This window comes from Ambystoma mexicanum, chromosome 7p (assembly GCF_040938575.1).
Source record: "Ambystoma mexicanum isolate Mex_15411 chromosome 7p, UKY_AmexF1_1, whole genome shotgun sequence".
NCBI classification, from domain to species: Eukaryota; Metazoa; Chordata; class Amphibia; order Caudata; family Ambystomatidae; genus Ambystoma; species Ambystoma mexicanum.
The window spans coordinates 887,596,215-887,614,994 of NC_090939.1; the positions used below are offsets into that span (position 1 = coordinate 887,596,215).

The following is an 18,780-nucleotide window of genomic DNA, read 5'->3' on the forward strand; positions in this document are numbered from 1 at the left end:
CATCTGTGTACCGAAAGTATTTTTTACATGTATGACCCATTCACTTTCTACAACACTATTAATGGGTAGACATCTCCTCTTAGCGCCATTTATTGCTGCCCACATGCCCTGGTGATTGTCTGAGCACATGCGGCAATGCCAGGCCATGTTTCTTCCGCCTTCTCTGTTTGATGGTGGCGTAGCCACCTTACATATTGTTTTTTAGCCCATTTTATCTGGGCTGTGGCATCACTCTTATGTGAGTTTATGATATCTTTAATTGATTACCTAACTTGCCGTTTTGCTTTACTTATATCCCAATCAAAGATCTTATGCTTTCCATGTGAAAGATTCCATCATTCACTATTGCTGGCATACTTCCGTTTATGAGTAGAGACTTCTTTAATCTTGTTGACCAAGTATTCAAATTTGGTTATAATGCAGTTTGTGCATTCTTCTGCTATATTAGGCAATTGGTCTATAAAGCCTTTCAATTAATATTCGGCAATCTCTTTCGCTTTTACAAGTTTTGTGGGATTCCATATAATTCAATTAGCGGCCTTATTAATATCTGTGTTGCCATTCAGATGATATAATGTCTCTACTTTTGAGTATTTCAACAGCAAATAAAGTGGAAGGTGGTCATTTTCCTCTCTGTTACCTATTGCCATATCAATCACCAAACTATTGGCTCGTTCATTCACCACAATATAGTGTATTGTGGATAGGCTAAGCCCTCCAACACGAGTTGCACTTCGATTGGCATCACTATTTGAGTCGCCGTTAAGCATTATCAAATGGTGTTTTAGAAACAAACTAGCCCAGGGTCTGCCATATCTATTTGAAAAACCATAGTCAATAGGTCCAGAGCGTGTCTCATCACTTACTGTGTTATCAGGTAGCACTATCTTGGCATTAAAGTTCCCAAGTATCATAATAGGCATATCAGAGTCAGTCTCTTTTAAAATTCTGGTTACAGTGGCAAGATTGGTTTTATTACAAACACCATTGGGCGGATTGTATATGTTTACTACTAACAAAAAGGGAAGTTCAGGTAAATTAGTTTTAACTACCACTGCAAGCACGATCTCAGTGGACCAACTAGTATTAAGTCCAGTCCACAGGTGTCTCATGGCCATTAACAGGCCACCTTTAGGGCAACCTCTTTGCCCTTTCATTGCCAGGTTTTTATGGTGCACCATCCATCAAGATCACATGTTTTATAAAGCCAGGTTTCTTGCAGTGCAATCATACAAAAACAATGCAGATTAGCTAACATCCCATCATCACCTTCATAATGTAGATTACCACGCATATTCCAAGATAAAATTACATCAATCTCGTCAGGGATATTGTTCAAAATGGGGTTTAAAGGCCATAGATAGCCATTGCCAATAGCCATCTGCCTTTAGATCTCTTCTTGGCTCAGGTGCAGGGTTATTATTAGGTATAGTTAAGGTTCCAGGTATATTAATGGATGGCTGTTTGTCAGTTGCCACGTGACCACTATTTTTAGTAAATTGCAGATCAATAGTGGTTGGCAAGATATCTATTACAGCAGATCATTATTTTCATTGGACTTGATAGCAATTGGTAGCCTGTGAATCTTAACCTTACGCATAGATGGTTCTTTACATGTGTAGCCTAACTTATCAAACAAATCGTGGTAGCTAAGTATGAACACCAGAGTGACAATATCTGCACACCACACATTCGTGGTCACCAACATAGTGGTAACCAATTGGTCTGCTATCTTGAAGTCTTTGGATGTCCCCATCCGCAAAGGGACAATGGCTGCACAAAGCTCCACAATGTGGCATCTGTTAAGAACCTCTATAGAGCCTGTCCTCTTGATAGCCTGAAATTGTAATGCTCTAATAAAGTTAGTTGGATCTTTCTTGTAGGTAGGTTCATTGTCATCCACCATCAGCGTATCTTGAAATCGCACAGATGTATTTATCGGTTTATCATCTTTACTGCTTATTGTAGCCACATCGGGACTACTCTTGGGTGTCAGATGCTCAGACTTCTCTATACTCGGTTCGTAAAATAATATTTGAATATCTTTCAGGACGGTATTAGAGATACCACATACTTTGGTTACTTTTAATTTCTTATCCTTCTTTTTTTTCATTACCAGCCAGTTATTTAATGTCGGCGTTAAAATAGTTAGAGTGGAATTAACAGTAGGAGCCAGAGATCTAGATTTCACTGTTTTCTTTGGCTTATTTATTTATATTAGATTGCTGTGCAGGAGCGTCAATTGCCACTGTGTGTACACCCACAAAATCGGGTTCTTTAATAAGAGGAGTGGGTTTTGGTTTGCTAGGTACTGGGATATTGGTAGTCAGTAGAATAGGGATAGGATCCTCAACAATATTAACATTGGCCACATCCTTTACAATACAGCCATTCTTGCTTTGCCAATCAGTTCTGCTACTATACATAGCAGCCTGAGACAATTTCTTCTTATGCTGTTTCCAAGCCTTTTTACTTTTTGCATAGTTGCATCTAGTCTTATTATCATTTTTCGACTCAGATATAGTATAGCCCACAGTAGCGTTGCTAGGTGGGCTATTTATAACTGGCTGGGCAAGATCAGCTACCATTTCAGAGGGACAGCTCACCGGCCAAACAGCATCTGTGTTGACACCTACCTCTCTAAGCATCCTTTGTCCTCTATTAATGCTTTTATGAAGGAGGACTGAATGGACAAACTTCCATTCAATCATTACGCATTTATCAACTAGATCTGTCAGAACCCTTTCTAAAGCCTCGTACAATTCATCGGTCTTCATAGCAGCAAAGCTTACATTATTCGAGGAATCAGTGCTGTTAGCAATAGTACTACTAATATGTATCAGCGGGGTTTGCAAACAGTCTAAAGGATCTTCATTTAGCATGAGTTCATCTGTATATACTATCAATCCCATTACTGGATCTACAACAAATCTATCTGCTTTGCTGTATTTAACCGCATCATTGCCTGATTCGTCAGGAGAAACAGAATATACTTTGCCACATGTATCATTACCCTGGCTCACCACTGGAGGACATACTTCATTCATCTCTAGCTCATTCTGGTTAGAGATATTTTGGGATTTAGCAGTTAATTTCGACATGTCATCAAGAGTATTATTAGACATAGGAGGATAGGTTGGTATTAAATTAGCAGAATTGTGTCTCCCCCAGATTGTCCGACATTCATTACCAAATTCAGTGGCATTTCCCTTAATAGCTGCCTTTGCATCATTCACTGTACATATTTAACTTGACTCTTGTAGCACCAGAGAGAGCAGCTTAGTACCAATGCAAAGATGTCTAAGCATTAAATCCTCAATCAACTCATTTCTAATATCATCTTTATCAGCAACAGTAAAAGGTTTACATGAGATGTGCTCCCATTTTTGTTAAAAAACGTAGTCATTTTGGCTAGCTTTCCTTCCGGTAGCAAACCGGGTTTGCAAATGACTTTACGTTTACATGTTCTACTTGGCCTTTTCATTATATCAACAGACGAAACTTCGGCTTTAGGTTTCATATTAAAATCACCAGCTTTACCCCAATGGCTTCCCAAAGGACCGTAATTCCATATGCCCTTACCGTATGTCTCTCAGAAGAGTTTACACATATGCCTTACTCAAAATGCACATTCAACACAGGAAAATCACCAATCACTAATTTCTGCTAAATAGATTTAGGTTTGAACGTTACCAATACTGATGTAGCACTCGCGCATCGCTGCGCGCAAAGCAGCAAACAGCAAACAGCTACTTCTAAAGCTAATTACGAAAAGCGCGCACGCCGAAAAGCGCATGCACCATGTATTAAGTAGCTTCCTGTTCGAAAAGGGGCGGTGCTTCCAATTGTGATATCTAAAATCAAAAATAGTGGTATTATATTATGTCAATTTTAAAGCAATCTTATCATAAATCCCTAGCAATTATCTTCAGGAGCTTGAGAGTGTCTTTATATTCAGTTTTACAGAGGTCGTACCGTTCTTGCACGCTCCACATTGTAGCAGGGAGTCTTAGGAGTGTGGTCTCCCAGCAAACAGCTACTTCTAAAGCTACTTCCAAAAAGCGTGCGTGCCGACAAGCGTGCGCACCATGTATTAAGTAGCTTCCTGTTCGAAAAGGGGCGGTGCTTCCAATCGTGACATCGGTCTTGCACGCTCCACGATGTAGCAGGGAGTCTCAGCAGCGTGGTCTCCCAGCAAACAGCTACTTCCAAAAAGCGCGCGTGCCAGAACTCGTTACAGGTTTTTAATTGGGGGATGCAGACCAGGTAACAAGAAAGTGTGAAACGGTTTCAGAGAAAACTTGTGAAAGCCTTTTCAGAATATGAGTGGTTAAAAGAAACGTAAAGATAGTTTTTCCTACAGCGCACCCTGTCTCTGCCATACATGCATGGGCCATCTCACAGCCCACCATGATACAGCCATATGACTTTCAAAGACGACACTTCCGAGACTACAGTCGTGTACAAGATACAGGTACCACGGGTGCACAAATATTTAAAGGAAGAGTTTTAAAAATATATATTAATCAAACTATCTATATATTTCTATAAATAATGTGATTATTAATCTAAGAATCTTTTCTAAAAACTAGTGTGACAAAAGTATTTGTTTATGGAAATCGCTACTTGGGGGCCATTGACTGGGCTCTTAACATATATTTGCTATTTTTTTGTTTCAGTAAATGTTGCACCTACAGTGTGCCATTGAGACAGTCAACAACACAGCATGGGGCCCTCACGGCTCAGATATAGCCACAGATGCCTTTATGGCGTGACGCAGACCATCTAGAAACAGACTCACACACATTACACATACCATATCTTCTGTTTCATGGATTGGTGATCGGGGGTCCACGCTCTCCCTCCATGGTGCTTTCAATCTCCCCTATCTTCTGTAACTGCTATTTTATCATCTATCCTATCCCTCTGTCGAAGTCTGGAAGGAAAAAGTTAAAGAAGGATCTCCTGGTCTCCAATTCAGGCCTGCCCATCACTGACACCTTTGTCAACGCTTCTTCCAGGAAGACTGTCACCGACATCTTTTTGTCCTTCTCTCTCCGGACCTTTGGATTTTCCATATGGTCTCAGTGCACTCCCCTTTCTCTTCCTCTGCCATCAATGGTGGCACGCATTGGGAAATACTCTTGGCATCCTTCCTTTCCTCTAGGGCCATCATTAACGTCTACCGAAAATTGCACAGGCATGGTCCAGGGCTCTCAGCCCAACCTCCTCCTTCTAGATAGGCATCTTCCATCTCTCATCAACTCCCTCCTTTCTCCTTCCACTCCTCCTTCTGCCACCCCAATTGCCCCTCGGCCACCTCCGACGGGTGTACCACACTCCTGTATCCCTCCTCGGAAGACCTTCAAAAGTGTCAACATGCTCCTCTCAGCTACCCTCAACTCTCGCTCTGCTGCCAAACACTCCTCTGGCACCTGCCACCTCCTTGAAATCCTCGACCTCAACGTCCTCGCTCTCACAGAGACGTCGTTCACGGCCAGCGCTGCCATGAGTTTTGACACTCTCCTCCAGAAGGGCTACAAGATATTCTCTAAGCCCAGGCCTAACGGGTGCAGGAGCGGAGAGGCCCCGATCTTCCCTGATTGGGTCCCTGCTACTATCATACCCACTCAGGCCTACTCTTTCGAATGCCTGGTCAGCAGGCTTGTTGTCTCTCCTATATTCTCACTGACTCTGGCCACCATCTACATGCCCCCTGGCCCGGTCTCCCCCTTCCTCTCTGAGTGTTCTTTCCTCACCTCTTCTCTCCTGGCCTCCACCTGCAAGCTTCTCCTCCTCAGAGACGTCAGTATTCCCCTTGACTTCCCTGATGCAGCCTCTGTACTCTTCCACAACCTCTGTGTGACTCTATCCCTCTCCATTCTTTCCTCTGGTCCGGCGCACTCAGCCGGGCACACCTTGGATGCTCTCATTGCTGCAGACATCCCCATCTCCAACCCTCTCATTACTCCTCTCTCCTGGTCTGATTATGCTCTGCTGTCCTCTCACCTGGACCTCCTGGCTCCCCCGGCTAAGCTCCCACCCGTACTGCCCGTCTCCTTCTCCGTCATTCGACCTATGAAGCGAGTATCAGTAACTCCTTTTGCCATCACCTACATTCCCCCTTCTACTCCTGCCACTGACTCTCACTCTGACACAGCCCTCTCTAATCTTCAACTCACCATCTCCAACAATTTGGAAATCCTGTCCTCACTGTCCTCTACATCACACCCTTCTCCCTCACCAGCTCTCAGGCCTCCCTTGGCTCCCTTTCCCGTTCCCTCCTACTCTCCCCTTTGTTTCCCATATCACCTGGCGAGGTTTCTAGACAAGTCGTTGTATCAAAGTCTCCTCCAAACAGGTGCTCCCCTGCTCCTCCAGAACTTTCAAGGGCAACATTGTCTCCCTTGCTCGAGCCTTGGCTGATTTCTGTAATCACTCCTTTGCCACTGGATCCTTCCCATTACTCCTCAGGCAATCCCCTGTACACCCTCACCTCAAAAAGCATTCTGCCGACATTTCCTGTCTGGCTAACTACGGCCCAATCTCCTTTACCCCCTTCCTGGGCAAACTCTTGGAGAAGCTGGCTATCTCCCAGTTTATCCACCACACTAAGGGCCTGATTCATGGAACGTTTTGCTATGGGATTGCACCATTATAAAACACTTCCACGAATCAGGCCCTACATCTGTTGGTTGCCTCCACGACCACCAGTCTGGCTTCAGAGCTGCCAGAGGCATGGAAACTGCACTCCTGAACACCCGTGAAGACTTGCTCTCTAACCTCGACTCCAACTCTCCTTCCGTTTTCATTCTTCTTGACCTTTCCTCTGCCTTTGATGTGGTCAATCATGCCACCCTCATAAGTCTGCTCTCTGATGCCCTTGGTATCACATTCCTGGCTCTGCACTGGGCCCTATCCTCTCGTCTTGGCTTTTCAACATCTACCTTGCCCCTCTAGCCCATTTGAGCTCTGCTTTCTCTCCTAACTTCTAGTGTTATGCGGACGACACACAGCTCCCCTTCAGGCTTCCCTCCTCTGCTTCCTCCTTTTCGTCTTTCATTCCTGACTCTCTGTCTGCTATTCGGGCATGGTGCAGTGCTAACGATCTCTGCCTTAATGCCAGTAAGACTGAGATCCTTCTCATTGGGACCCCAGCTCCCTACTTCCCTAGTAAACTCTGGCTGCCCTCCATGGGCCCCCTCCCCTCACCCTCCTGTGTGGCAAAAAACCTGGTGTCATCTTCGACTTCTCTCTCTCCTGCTCTCCTCACATCACGTACCTTGCAAAGAGGGCCACTTTCAGCTGCAACTCCTTGGAGGCATTCTCCATTTCCTCACCTTCCCTCAGAAACTCAATGTCTCCAGAACTCTGGTTCTCTCTAGGCTTATCCTTGATCTCAAGCCCACGGACCGCATCTCTACAGCCCTAAAATTTCTCCACTGGCTCCCGGTTGCTGCAAGGATCAGGTTCAAGACCATCTGCATCATCCACAAGCCTTTCTGGGGCCTGGGACCCTGCTACATCCAACTCTCTCTCTCTAAATACAAACCGGCTAGAGCCCTTCAGCCTTCTAGCCTCAACTCTCTGCAAATCATACACTTTTCCAAGCAGAGAGTGGGGGTAGATCTCTCTCTTCGGCAGGTGCTTCCCTCTGGAATGGCCTCCCTCCCCTCTCAGACTTGAACCGGATCTCCTTAAGTTCCAGAAGCTTCTCAAGACCCTCCTTTTCTCTTCCTCTTTCCCTCTCACCCTCCCCTGCTAATGTCCCCCTCTACCTCTTGACTGGCTGCCTGGTTCTTTCAGATTCTTACATGACACCAGACCCTCCTCGACCAGTCTTTGCACTTGGTCTCCCCTGACCCCCCTCAACCGGCACCTGCCCCTTTGGGGTTCCTCCCCCTGCACTAGCCTGGCTGGGCCTGCACCCCTTGAGCCCCTCAGACCCGTTTGCTCGCTCTTAGCTTGTGGACCTTCTACCCCAGCACTCTCTTCTTCCCCTGGCTCTGTGCAGCTGGCCTCCCTTGGCACTCGCTTAACCCGTGGGCCCTTCCGCCTTGACCGGCACTTCCCCCCCTCCCCTGCGCCCCGCACTTCTTGATACTGCGCTTGCACGATATGAATGTCATAAGGGCTATTAGGGCCATTTTTGTTTTTGTCATCCCTGTCCCCCCTTTTGTCTTGTTGCACCTTGGAACACATTGTGTATAGGCGCATTATAAATACCTAATAAATAAAATAAAAATTATTATGTTATTTAGTTTTAAAGGTGCCCATATGCAATTTGTAACCAGACAGATATGAAAAGGAACACCTGTCATCAGTGTTCTGCATGTGAATATATTTTTAATCAAATTTGGTATAAACTTGGCATACCACACATGAGTAGCAACATATTTTTTCTCTCTCAAGATCCACAGGGAGGTGCCCTTACCCCATGAAGAATTTCCCAGGTGGTACTCCTTTTGATAAAAAGGGATGTGGCAAGGAAATAGGACATATCATAATGTGTCTCTGGCTAACTTTAATGTAAATGCCACGTTAAAACAGCCACTGGGATAGCACACTCTCGTGCTTACTAGCTGTATCTACATCAGCCAGTGTACTGGAGTAGTACAAGGATTCATACGAGACCCTCTGTGAATTTGAAATAAGCCCATAAGGCTTCTAAATGGTTCATTTCAGTCCCGAGTTGTATAAACCCTCAAAGCAGTTGTGTTGCTGGATCCCTATTTTGTGATAAATAGTTAATGGTGAATTACGTCTTGTGGACCTTTTTCCTTGGCCCTCCCAATCTTCGTGGCACGCGTACCCTGCACCACACAACCAACAAGATCGTCCACCAATCCCCTGAATGGACCAGATCAGGACTAATCCCCAATACCCACTGACATAATGCTGCTTGATGTTAGACAAGCATTCTGCACCAGCAATCCTGTCACTCATACTGCCATGCTGGGGGAACTTTATGAATAAAAGGTGCCTTTACATAATCCCTCATGTGGTCAAAGCTAGATCGACTGTCTATTTCTCAGCAGGTTATATCCCCAGGCAGGAAAACCTTGAAAGAAATGCTGCTGAGGTTTCACACTAGAGAATTGCATATAACATATTTTGAGTTTCTGACAGCCACTCAATTCCCGGTCTGACACTCTCCTGTAAGGAAAGATTCATCTTCTTGCTGAGCTTTGTCGATGGTCAAATCATCCGGTACGAGGTGGGAGGCTTAGGAAGGGAATTAAAAATAATGAGTTCTAAAATGAAGATGATGATGATCTTACTTAGGAGCTGATGAGTCTGTCAACCGGAGATGTTTTGCGCGATGTACTTAATGGCAAGCAGGCTTTGTTTTACTTTGGGTTTAATAAAGCAACTTTGGATCATATGCAGCTATTGTATATATATATATATATATATATATATAACTATTCATGATTGCCGGTTTCTGTGTTGGGGTTATAAGATGATTATTTCCTTAAGTATAACATTAATAAAATTCGATTTGAAGAGAGATGTCACTCGGGTACCGATGGTAAAATGCTGGTAAAATTCACTGTTGCAATTAGTGTACTGCCATTAAAATCTTGGAAGGGCAGATAGAAACTCAAATCATGCTTTGGTAGCAACCCAAAACACTGTTGGGGGTGTACATGTCCAACAGAGGAGTACGCCATGTTGTCATTAGTGGTGTTCATTTGAATAGTCATAGCTATCCACCTATTGGGTACATGAAATGGCCTTCAAAGAACAACAACCCTTAAAAACAGCCATTGCTTCTGGAATCGGGTGTTACCATCATCACAACCACAGCCCTGAGGGTCTCGAGTGTTTTTACATCCTCTGAAGGTGTAAGTACTCCTGTCTCTCCACAGTTTTTCCTTCCTGTTAACAGACGTTGCATTGTTTCATTAATATGTGTATTAGTTATATGTTAATGGGGTTGTTCCTCATACAAAATAAAGTCTTGTGATTTTAAAGGTAGGCAGCAGAGTCCCATCGAACCTTCCTTAATTGATTCTCTGAAGATTTTCGTTTTATTTTTACTTTTAGAACTGGACCACCCTCCAATGATCTGGTACTCCTCTTACATTTCCCAACCCAAAATGACTCATCCACCAGCTTCCTAGAATGTAAGGGCAGGGTTGAAGCAGAATTAGCAGCCATTCCCACATGTGTGTGCTGGTCAAGGTTAGCACTTTAGTCCATAATCACCCATTGCTGTCAACTCAACGGATTTTATCTTGCACAAAACAGATGGACATTGTTTTGTCTTTTGAGTCAATATTACTCATCCCTGTATCTGAATAGGTTACAGTTGCAAATGACCCACTCATTGTGCATATTGAAATGACCCTCAAAACATTGGGGATCAGGATCAGTGAGACTTTTCGAGCTGTACCAGGACAAGAGCAAAACCTCCTTCTCTCGCAAGGGAATGCAGAGCTCAAATAAAGCACCTTGGGAATGGGATCAGCACATTTATATTCAAGAGCTTACATCGTCCTTACTATTTTAAAAGGTAATAATCATTGAGGAGAGGGTTGGATATATGTATTTGTGACTACAAATAAATAGCCAGAATATCACTTGTTGCTATGGTACCTGAAAAAAATGCACATATCAGGTTTAAATTCTTTTGAAAAGCGCGTAGACTACCTTTGAATCTTTTGTTCTTCTAGGTGTGACAATTCGACCGTTTCATTATGTCGAAGAGGATATTGACATTTGCTTCAACATTTCCGATCCGTCCTCTTGGGAGACCTACAAGAAGAGTCTTCAAACGTACCTTGAAGGTAACAGAAATATGTTCTGCTTAAAAAATAACAAAGAACATGCTTCGAAAACATTCTGATCTTAAACCTTTAGCTTTAGCAGGCTTTTAAAAAGCTAAAAACAGATTTAACAAAAGGTGGGTAGTGTTATACCCGAACACTACCCGATGAGCACAAAACTAGAAAGTAGTGCTGGGATCATCAAGCAGTGCTAACCACAACAAAGTTATAATGTCAAAGGGCCATCGAGTATGCACATTTTATCAGCTATAAATCCTTGCAATGTACATGTTGTCATGCTACTCATTTGGGATGTCCTGGTGGGAGGACATCTTACTGAAAAATAACCTTGGTTCTGGATGTATGGATTGCAGCAGTGCCCCCAGTACTGAGATAACAAAGTGTGCTTGTTGAATTCAAGACCATAGCTTAGTCTTCAGGCCAAACAAAAGACTCGCACATCATTCCCTTTCAAAATGCATAACTGAAGCTAACATGGCATGCTGTTTAATGATTACCAACTCTGGGCTAGTAACTAAGTGGATGTTTTGCCAGGCTGCTAATATGCTTATTTACCTCCTCCATATTGCATGGAAATAGAACTAGTTTCCCTCTAGTTGGCTACCCATAGCTTTGAAGATACTTGCGTTCCTCAGTGGCCCCTTTTCCCAACAATAACCAATTTATTGTTGTGCTGAGTACAGCTTTCTAGATGAAGCCGCCAATAGTAAGGTAGTCGAGGTAGAAGAAGAAATCGGTAGGGCTGGAGGAGAAGCGGAAAAGGAAAGTAGCAAGTGATCAGAAGCATAAAAGCGACAAGAAGACACAGGAGAAGAAGAAAGAGGTGAAGTAAAAAATAGGTTGTGGCCGAAACCAGATTTATGAGAAGGAGGGGAGGGAAGAAAATGCAAAGGGTAGGAGCCAGTGAGCGAAATCAGCAGAGGGGAAGACGAATTAGAGATGGGGAGATTGAAGTCCCCAAGAAAAAAGAAAGGCGAGGAGGATGGAAGAAGGTAGGATAAGAAGGGATCGAGATGTTCAGGAAAATCAGTGACTAGACCAGGAGGATGGTAAACAACAAGAAGCACAACAGGGAAAGCATCAGAAAAGAAAGAAAAATGATATTCAAAGGAAATAAATATTGGGAGGCTAGAAGGAGGAGGTAGGAGAGTCCAGAAAGAATTATGGAGAATTCCAGTGCCCCCGCCACGCTTACATGGGTGAGGACTGTGGAAGAATGAAGTCGAAGCAGTGTGAAAGGAGGCTGCAATAAAAGAAGCATCAAGGGTAATCCGGGTTGTGGTTAAGTAGAGAACATTAAAATGACTGCGAAAAAATAAGTCAAGAATAGAATGAGATTTGTTACAAACTGATCGAGCATTCAGAAAACCAAAATTATATTGGGGCATGGCATCAGAAGTGACAAGGGGATAGAAAAGAGTAGAATGATCGGGTGCAGAGGCGCTGCTAGGGGGGGGCTGAGGGGGCTATGGCCCCGGGTCCTTTGGTTGTAGCCCCGGATAGAAGCTCAGGGGCTACAAGCAAAAGGCCATAGCTAGCCCCGAGTCCCGCCAGTCCTGACATTAGCTTAGCCCCGGATCTTTTCCAGACCTAGCAACACCCCTGATCGCGTGTGCGAGCAGAAGATAACTGAGGGGAAATATGGTGGGTTATCCTGGATGGAACAGGAAAGCGCATGAAGACAGATGAGAAAATAGATGGACAAATAAGTGGCCAGTCAGCGCATGATCAGGCGTGAACAGGGGCAAACAGGAGTAGTCAAAGCCCTTGGAAGGTCTCCCTTTGAATAGGACACGCAGGGCTAGGACGCCCTAGAAGCACTTCCTGAAACAGGGGCCGCGTGACCACTCCTGCAATATAATTATTAATAGCCCTGTTCCCTGTATATATTATAGTATGTTTCTTTCACAAACAGGACTACACGTTTTAATATTCATTTACCGTCCAATGGCGAATCAGGAGCTGGGTTGCTATCATCCAACACACTAAGACTCCATACCCTATACTTTGATCATTTTGATAACCCCCAAAAACAGTAAATCATGCTTTCCAAAAAATGTCAAACTATCCATTTTGATTAAATGTGCGTCTTCTACCATTGGTGTATTGCAGCATACAACTCAACAACGCAGTCGATCCGGAATGTGAACTGCACCTCAGTTGAAAACATCAAGGCCCTCTTGTCTAGCCCCGGAGGTCGAAATAGACGCGCTTGTCAGTTCACCACAGACATGCTGGGGGAATGCTCAGGACGGGAGGACCCAAACTTTGGATTCCATATCGGACAGCCGTGCTTTGTCGTAAAATTGAACAGAGTAAGTAAAACGTAGCTTGTGTGGGTCTCTGCTACGTCCAGTAGCCACATGTGTATGCAATTGAAACAACATATTTTAATTTGTCCATTTCCTACGCACTAAAACAAATAGCAATCATGTGCGACAACAATACCCATGTTATAGACCTAAGATGGACAGGTACTGTAGGATCCAGTATAGATGGGAGGAATCCGCTTGCATACGTACCGGACTCGGACTGTCCTATAGGGGAATGGGGCAATGCCCGAGGCGCAGTAGACACAACATGCTAGTTTGGGCCAGTTTTTGGGGAGAAAGTGGGCTAGTTTGATAAGTAACTTCACCGTCCAGATACTAGTGTTGACCAGGGTTACTGTACACGTGTTGTTTAGAATGCACAATTTGCAACACATTTTACCGCAAAAAAACGTGAGTTCTACTCAAACAGTGTGTCAGAAAAGTAATGAATTGCCATTCATGACTGTGGGACACTTTTTCGCTACTGCACGGGACAAAGTTGTGCCTCATTCTGTCCCCGATATGTATGTACATACTACATTTTGAATGTCGCCAGGGGTACCGGCTGCCAGCCCTGGTGACTCCATTTGCACCACTGACATTGCCCTTGTGACCCCTGATTCAGGGATCCTTGTGGGTGGACAAAAACAAAAGTAAAAATGGTTCTGATGCTTCGCCAGTTCCCACTCCTGATTCCTCCCCTAAGCTTCGCAATGGCTGCCCATGCATCTAGGGAGGGGCAAAGGGCGGGAACTCTCCCTCCTGCTCTCACTGCGCCAGCAGGGCATTGCTGATACCATGTGCACAGGGAGAGAGAACAACAAGAAGTAGGAGCATGCGTGAGGGTGAAGCGTAGTGACCTGGCAAAGCTGGGCGCTGGATCCATGGACGGAAGACCTTTATTGTGTTTGGGCATGCAGGCATGTATGCAGTTGGGAGGCGTGGGGGTTGAGACAAGAACATGTCAAGTTGTGTCTTATGTAAAGTGACTGAGTTTGGCCGGTTGGGTTGTGGTGTTGTGTTATTTGAACCTGACCTTGGTCTATGATGTCAGCAAGAGGGTATATGAGGCTGTCTCTTACATGTGTTGACTATACCATGAATGTAAGTAAGTGGCAGTGAATGGCATTATTTAGGAATGTGATACTTGGCATATGATGGTAACAAGGTGAGTCTGTCCTATTCCTTCAGTGTGAGGCATTAGCTGCCATCTGTTTATGTGACTGGGAAATGTTATCCTGTGCTTGGCAGATGATGGCAGCAACTGGAGATCCGAGGTTGTCTCTTACATGCAGTTATACCATGAATATGAGCCATTACCTGCCATTGGATGGTATTGCTATACATTTTAGGCTGCATTTGGCACCTGATGCCAGCACCTGCACATGTGAGACTTCATGTTACATAAGGTGACTGTATCATGCATATGAAGCATTAAGTAGCTTTGGATGGCATGTTGGGGTATTTGAGGCTGTGCTTGGCATACAATGGCAGTAACTGCACATGTGAGGCCATTCATTACAGAGGTCATAACATAGGTCCCTACCCCATGCACATGGGACATTTACTTGCACTATACGGCATTGATGAAGCATATGTAGATGCACTTCACAAATGATGGCAACACCTGTATTATATTGTATAGTATTTAAAGAGCACTAATGAACACAGATCAAAACACATTCCAACAATTATTGAGGATAAGAAAACTAATGGAAATGCAAAGATAGAATTTATAAAGTAGAGACCAAATAGCCCTCTTTTGATTCCTCGTCTTTTCTTCATTCTCTTTCCTCTACTCTTGACTCTATCAAGGACTTTTCCTCTTTCTCTGCGGACGCTGCCTCCTCTCACCTTGATTCCGCTCTACATTCCAATGTGAACTGTTCATTTCCTTCCTGCCCCTTCACCCCTTCCAAAAAACCTTCCCAGCGTTGGCTCTCTCCCTCGCTCCCTCTCTCCGTTCCTCTCTGCGTGAAGTGGAGTGTTGCTGAAGAAAGTGCAAAGTCCTGAACGATCTTCATTCCCTGTCCTCTCTCGATGTCTCCCATGGCTCACTCCTACTACAAGCTAAAAAGCAGTACTTTTCATCTCTCACTTTCATTTTCTCACCACCCTCACCTCAACTTCTCAATTCCATTCTCTCTCCCCGTCCCCCCGACCCTGCCCTCTCCTCCATCCTCTCGGCTTCTGATTTAGCTGTCTTTTTCACTTCTAAACTTTCATCCCTGCGATCCTCTTTCTCCACCACTACCCCTTTTCTTCTTCTTTCACCTTCTCTTCCTCTCCTTGTTTTTCCCATCCTTCTTCAACATCTTTCTCTCCCTTCTTCTCTAGAGCTGCCCTTCTCATCCCTCTTTCTCCTCTTTCACTCTCCTAGCTGACTCTGATACCTCGTCCTATTTAGTACGGGCTCACCCTACTGCTTCTGATATGATATGTTATGGCATTTATAACACGCCTATACACAATTGTTTCAAGGCACGAAATCTCCTCTTGATCCTATCCCTTCATCCTCGATTGCTTGCATCTATCCATTTCTGGTTCCTTATCTCACATCTCTTGGTAATCTCTCTCTTGTTTCTTCTACCTTTGCCTCGTCTTTCAAAATTGCTGTCATCTCTCAAAAAGCCTACCCTTGATTCTTCTTTGCCGTCCAATTTTTGACCAATCTCCCTCTTACCCTTCCTATCAAGATTTCTTGAGGAGTGTATACTCCAAGTTGCCATCTTTCTTGCACCTTCACTATGTTCTCCCCCTCTCCAATTTGGCTTTCCTCATGTCCAGTGCACGGAATCTGCTCTTTTACATGTCTCAAACTCGTTACTCTCTGCTCGGCACAGTCATTTATCTTTAATTCTTCTCCTCCTCGATCTTTCAGCCGCGTTTAATACTGTCGACCACTCTATTCTGCTTTCCTCTCTTTCGTCTCTTGGTCTTTCTGGGTATGTTCTTAAGTGGTTTGAGTCTTAACTTTCTAACCGTTCCTACCCAGTTTCTTGGGCTGGACAAACGTCCTCCTTCCGCCCGCTTGTCTTTGGTGTTTTTCAAGTTTCTGTCTTTGGCACTTCTTCGTCTTTCTGTATACACAATTTCTCTTTCTGCTCTCATCAGCTTCTTCAATCTCTTGTGTCATTTTTATGCTGATCATACCCAAATCTTATTTTCCTGCCCTCTATCTCTCCCTCTCTCCAAGGTACTGTTTCCTCCTGTCTTGCTGCTGTTAAGGCATGAATGGCCTCTTGCTTTTTCATCTTAACCCTTCTAAGACAGAGATTGTTTACTTTCCTCCTACCCTTCACTTTTACCCTCTGGTGTCTATTTTCTTCCATCTGTTCTCCACTTCTCCCTCTCTGCTCGTAACCACTGGTTTATTATTGACCTTTCTCATTCTCTCTCCACATCTCTACCACTGCTTGCTCGGCTCGTTTTCATCGCTACAATCTTTGGTGCGCCTGTCAGTTTCTTTCCTTAAGGGCCACTTAGCTCTTGGTCTACTCCATAATCTTTTCCCGGCTTAACTATTGTTCTGTCCTTTTCCTTATCCTTCCCCTAGTCTCTTCTAGCTCCCCTGCAATCTGTATTTAATCCTGCTATTCACATACTCTTTCAGCTCCCTCCCCATTCCTCGGTTACACCGTCTCTTATCTCAGCATCTCTTCTCTCTATTTCATTTCCTTCACTTTGTACATAGTTCTTTACATGGTCTTGGCCCGTCTTTCTCTGTTCCCTAGTATCTTTATATAACCCTACACAGTCTCTTCATTCTCAGTCCCTTTTCCGCCTCTCCGTCCCTAAAGCCCCCGTGCCTCTTCTCACTTTAGTTCTTTCACACTCCTGGCTCCAAAGGATTGGAATGCCATTCCTCTACATATTTGTCCCTCGTCTTTCTTCCATGACAACTAAATGATGCACTAACAACTTCAGCCCTCCGCATACACCTCTCAAACTCTAACAAACACAACCACAAGCCTAAATACAGCAATCCACAAAAACTTCACTACATTGCAACAACAAAACAAACCACACATAGACTTGCATAACAGCAAACGACGACCACAGACCGTAAAACAACCCAAGCCCAGCCAACGGACCCACCGGGCTGAGGCTGCCAACAGCACATCACTGCTCTCTTGCACTTTTCCAGCTTATTCCCACTAACTAACCCCCCCTTTCTCCCTTTTCAGAGCCACCAGGGGACCACTCCGGTGGTGATAGTGTGCGGTACAAATATCCTTTAACATTAACATAACATTAACATGTCTTTTGGGTTCAACTGAAAGCTTACTTGCTTTAGTCTCTTACTCATTCTTAAACTCTGCTGTTATGTATCTCTCTCACCTTCATAATCATTTTATACTGTTATTTGATTCATTCAATTTGCTGATGTCAAAGCACTTTGGCAAAAGTGCTCTACAAATATAAGTAAATACAAATACACATTTTTTTCCTAAAAGAAAGAAGGTCAAGAATATGATGGGTTTCTTTTGTTAAGGTTTTTTTGTAGCGAGCACTGTGGAAGATTTGCCCAGAACCTGGTTATGCAGCACTCAGGGAACCAATAAGGAGCCACGCATTCTGGCTCTCTGTGGTCGGTTGCCATTTTATATGCTTTTTCAAGTAGGGAGGTTCCTTACTATAAAGCGTCTCCGTGTAATAGTAAGTAGATTTAAATCAATTCTAGCACTTTTATGGGCAGCCAATGAAGAGATCTGAGATTTTAACTTGGAGTTTGTGTAACAATTCTATCTGCCAAGTTCATCAGAACCCATAGGTAATGGAGCAATTGTTTTCTAATAATTGCATAGAGGACAATGGAATAACCATTTTTGGCACTATGATCGAACAAGCGATTATAGCGCAGCTCGTCTCAGAAGCATCAATTAATAACTTACTGACCTAATGATGGAATGTATTTGGGGGATCATTGATATGGTTGAATCGAGGCACACACGCTAGAGTTTTAACTTTTTGGTGGTCTTGAACAGCGTCGCCAAATAGTGAGATAGAGAGAAAAGTAGCAATGGCCTTTGTCAGGGAATGAGAAGAAGAGACTAACAAGATGTCTGTCTACCTTGGTAGAGTCCTCGCCAATTATCTCCCATCCACTTCTCAAAATGGCTGAAAATATACTGAATATGGCTGACGTTTGCTTCATGGTCTCCTTCCAATCAAAGAACAATCTGGGTATCATCAGCATGGCACATAGAGTGACCAAAAAGTGGTTTCAAATAAATGTTGAAAATAAGTGCCTTTAGTAGGTCGGAAATCAGATTGTCAGTCCCCAAATAAAGGATTTTCCCCTACATGCTTTTGAATTTATTTGGTAGCTACTATTCTTTATCAAGAACATTTAGAAGAAAAAAAATAACATTTGTAATGGGACAGTAAGTTGCAGTTCTCAGGGTCAAAGGATCCTTTTTTAATAATGGGGAAAAGCATGCGTGTTTTAAGGCAAACGGGTGAGAACACTGGCTCTAAAGGGGGTATTAATAAACTCTGTGATTATTGGGCTCAGAATATCTTCACAGTCCCGAATAATGCCAGAAGTGCACAAGTCACCAGGACAGGTAGTAGGATTAAGGCTATTAATAATAACCCTATTGCCAGGTGTGAAGTCAAAGAAGACAGGTCATTATCGGTCAGCGAGAATCAAGAGTCTTCTATGCTGGTTA

At 43.9% G+C, this 18,780-nt stretch overlaps 1 protein-coding gene across 1 annotated transcript in view; it reads left to right on the forward strand.

The window, feature by feature from the left end:
- Positions 1-18,780, forward strand: part of ATP4B (ATPase H+/K+ transporting subunit beta) — a 132,381-nt gene that overhangs the window by 27,441 nt on the left and 86,160 nt on the right. The window contains exons 3-4 of the mRNA XM_069637129.1: positions 10,680-10,793; positions 12,906-13,108. Of these exons, the coding sequence (XP_069493230.1) occupies positions 10,680-10,793; positions 12,906-13,108 (317 nt within the window). The remainder of the gene's footprint in view (positions 1-10,679; positions 10,794-12,905; positions 13,109-18,780) is intronic.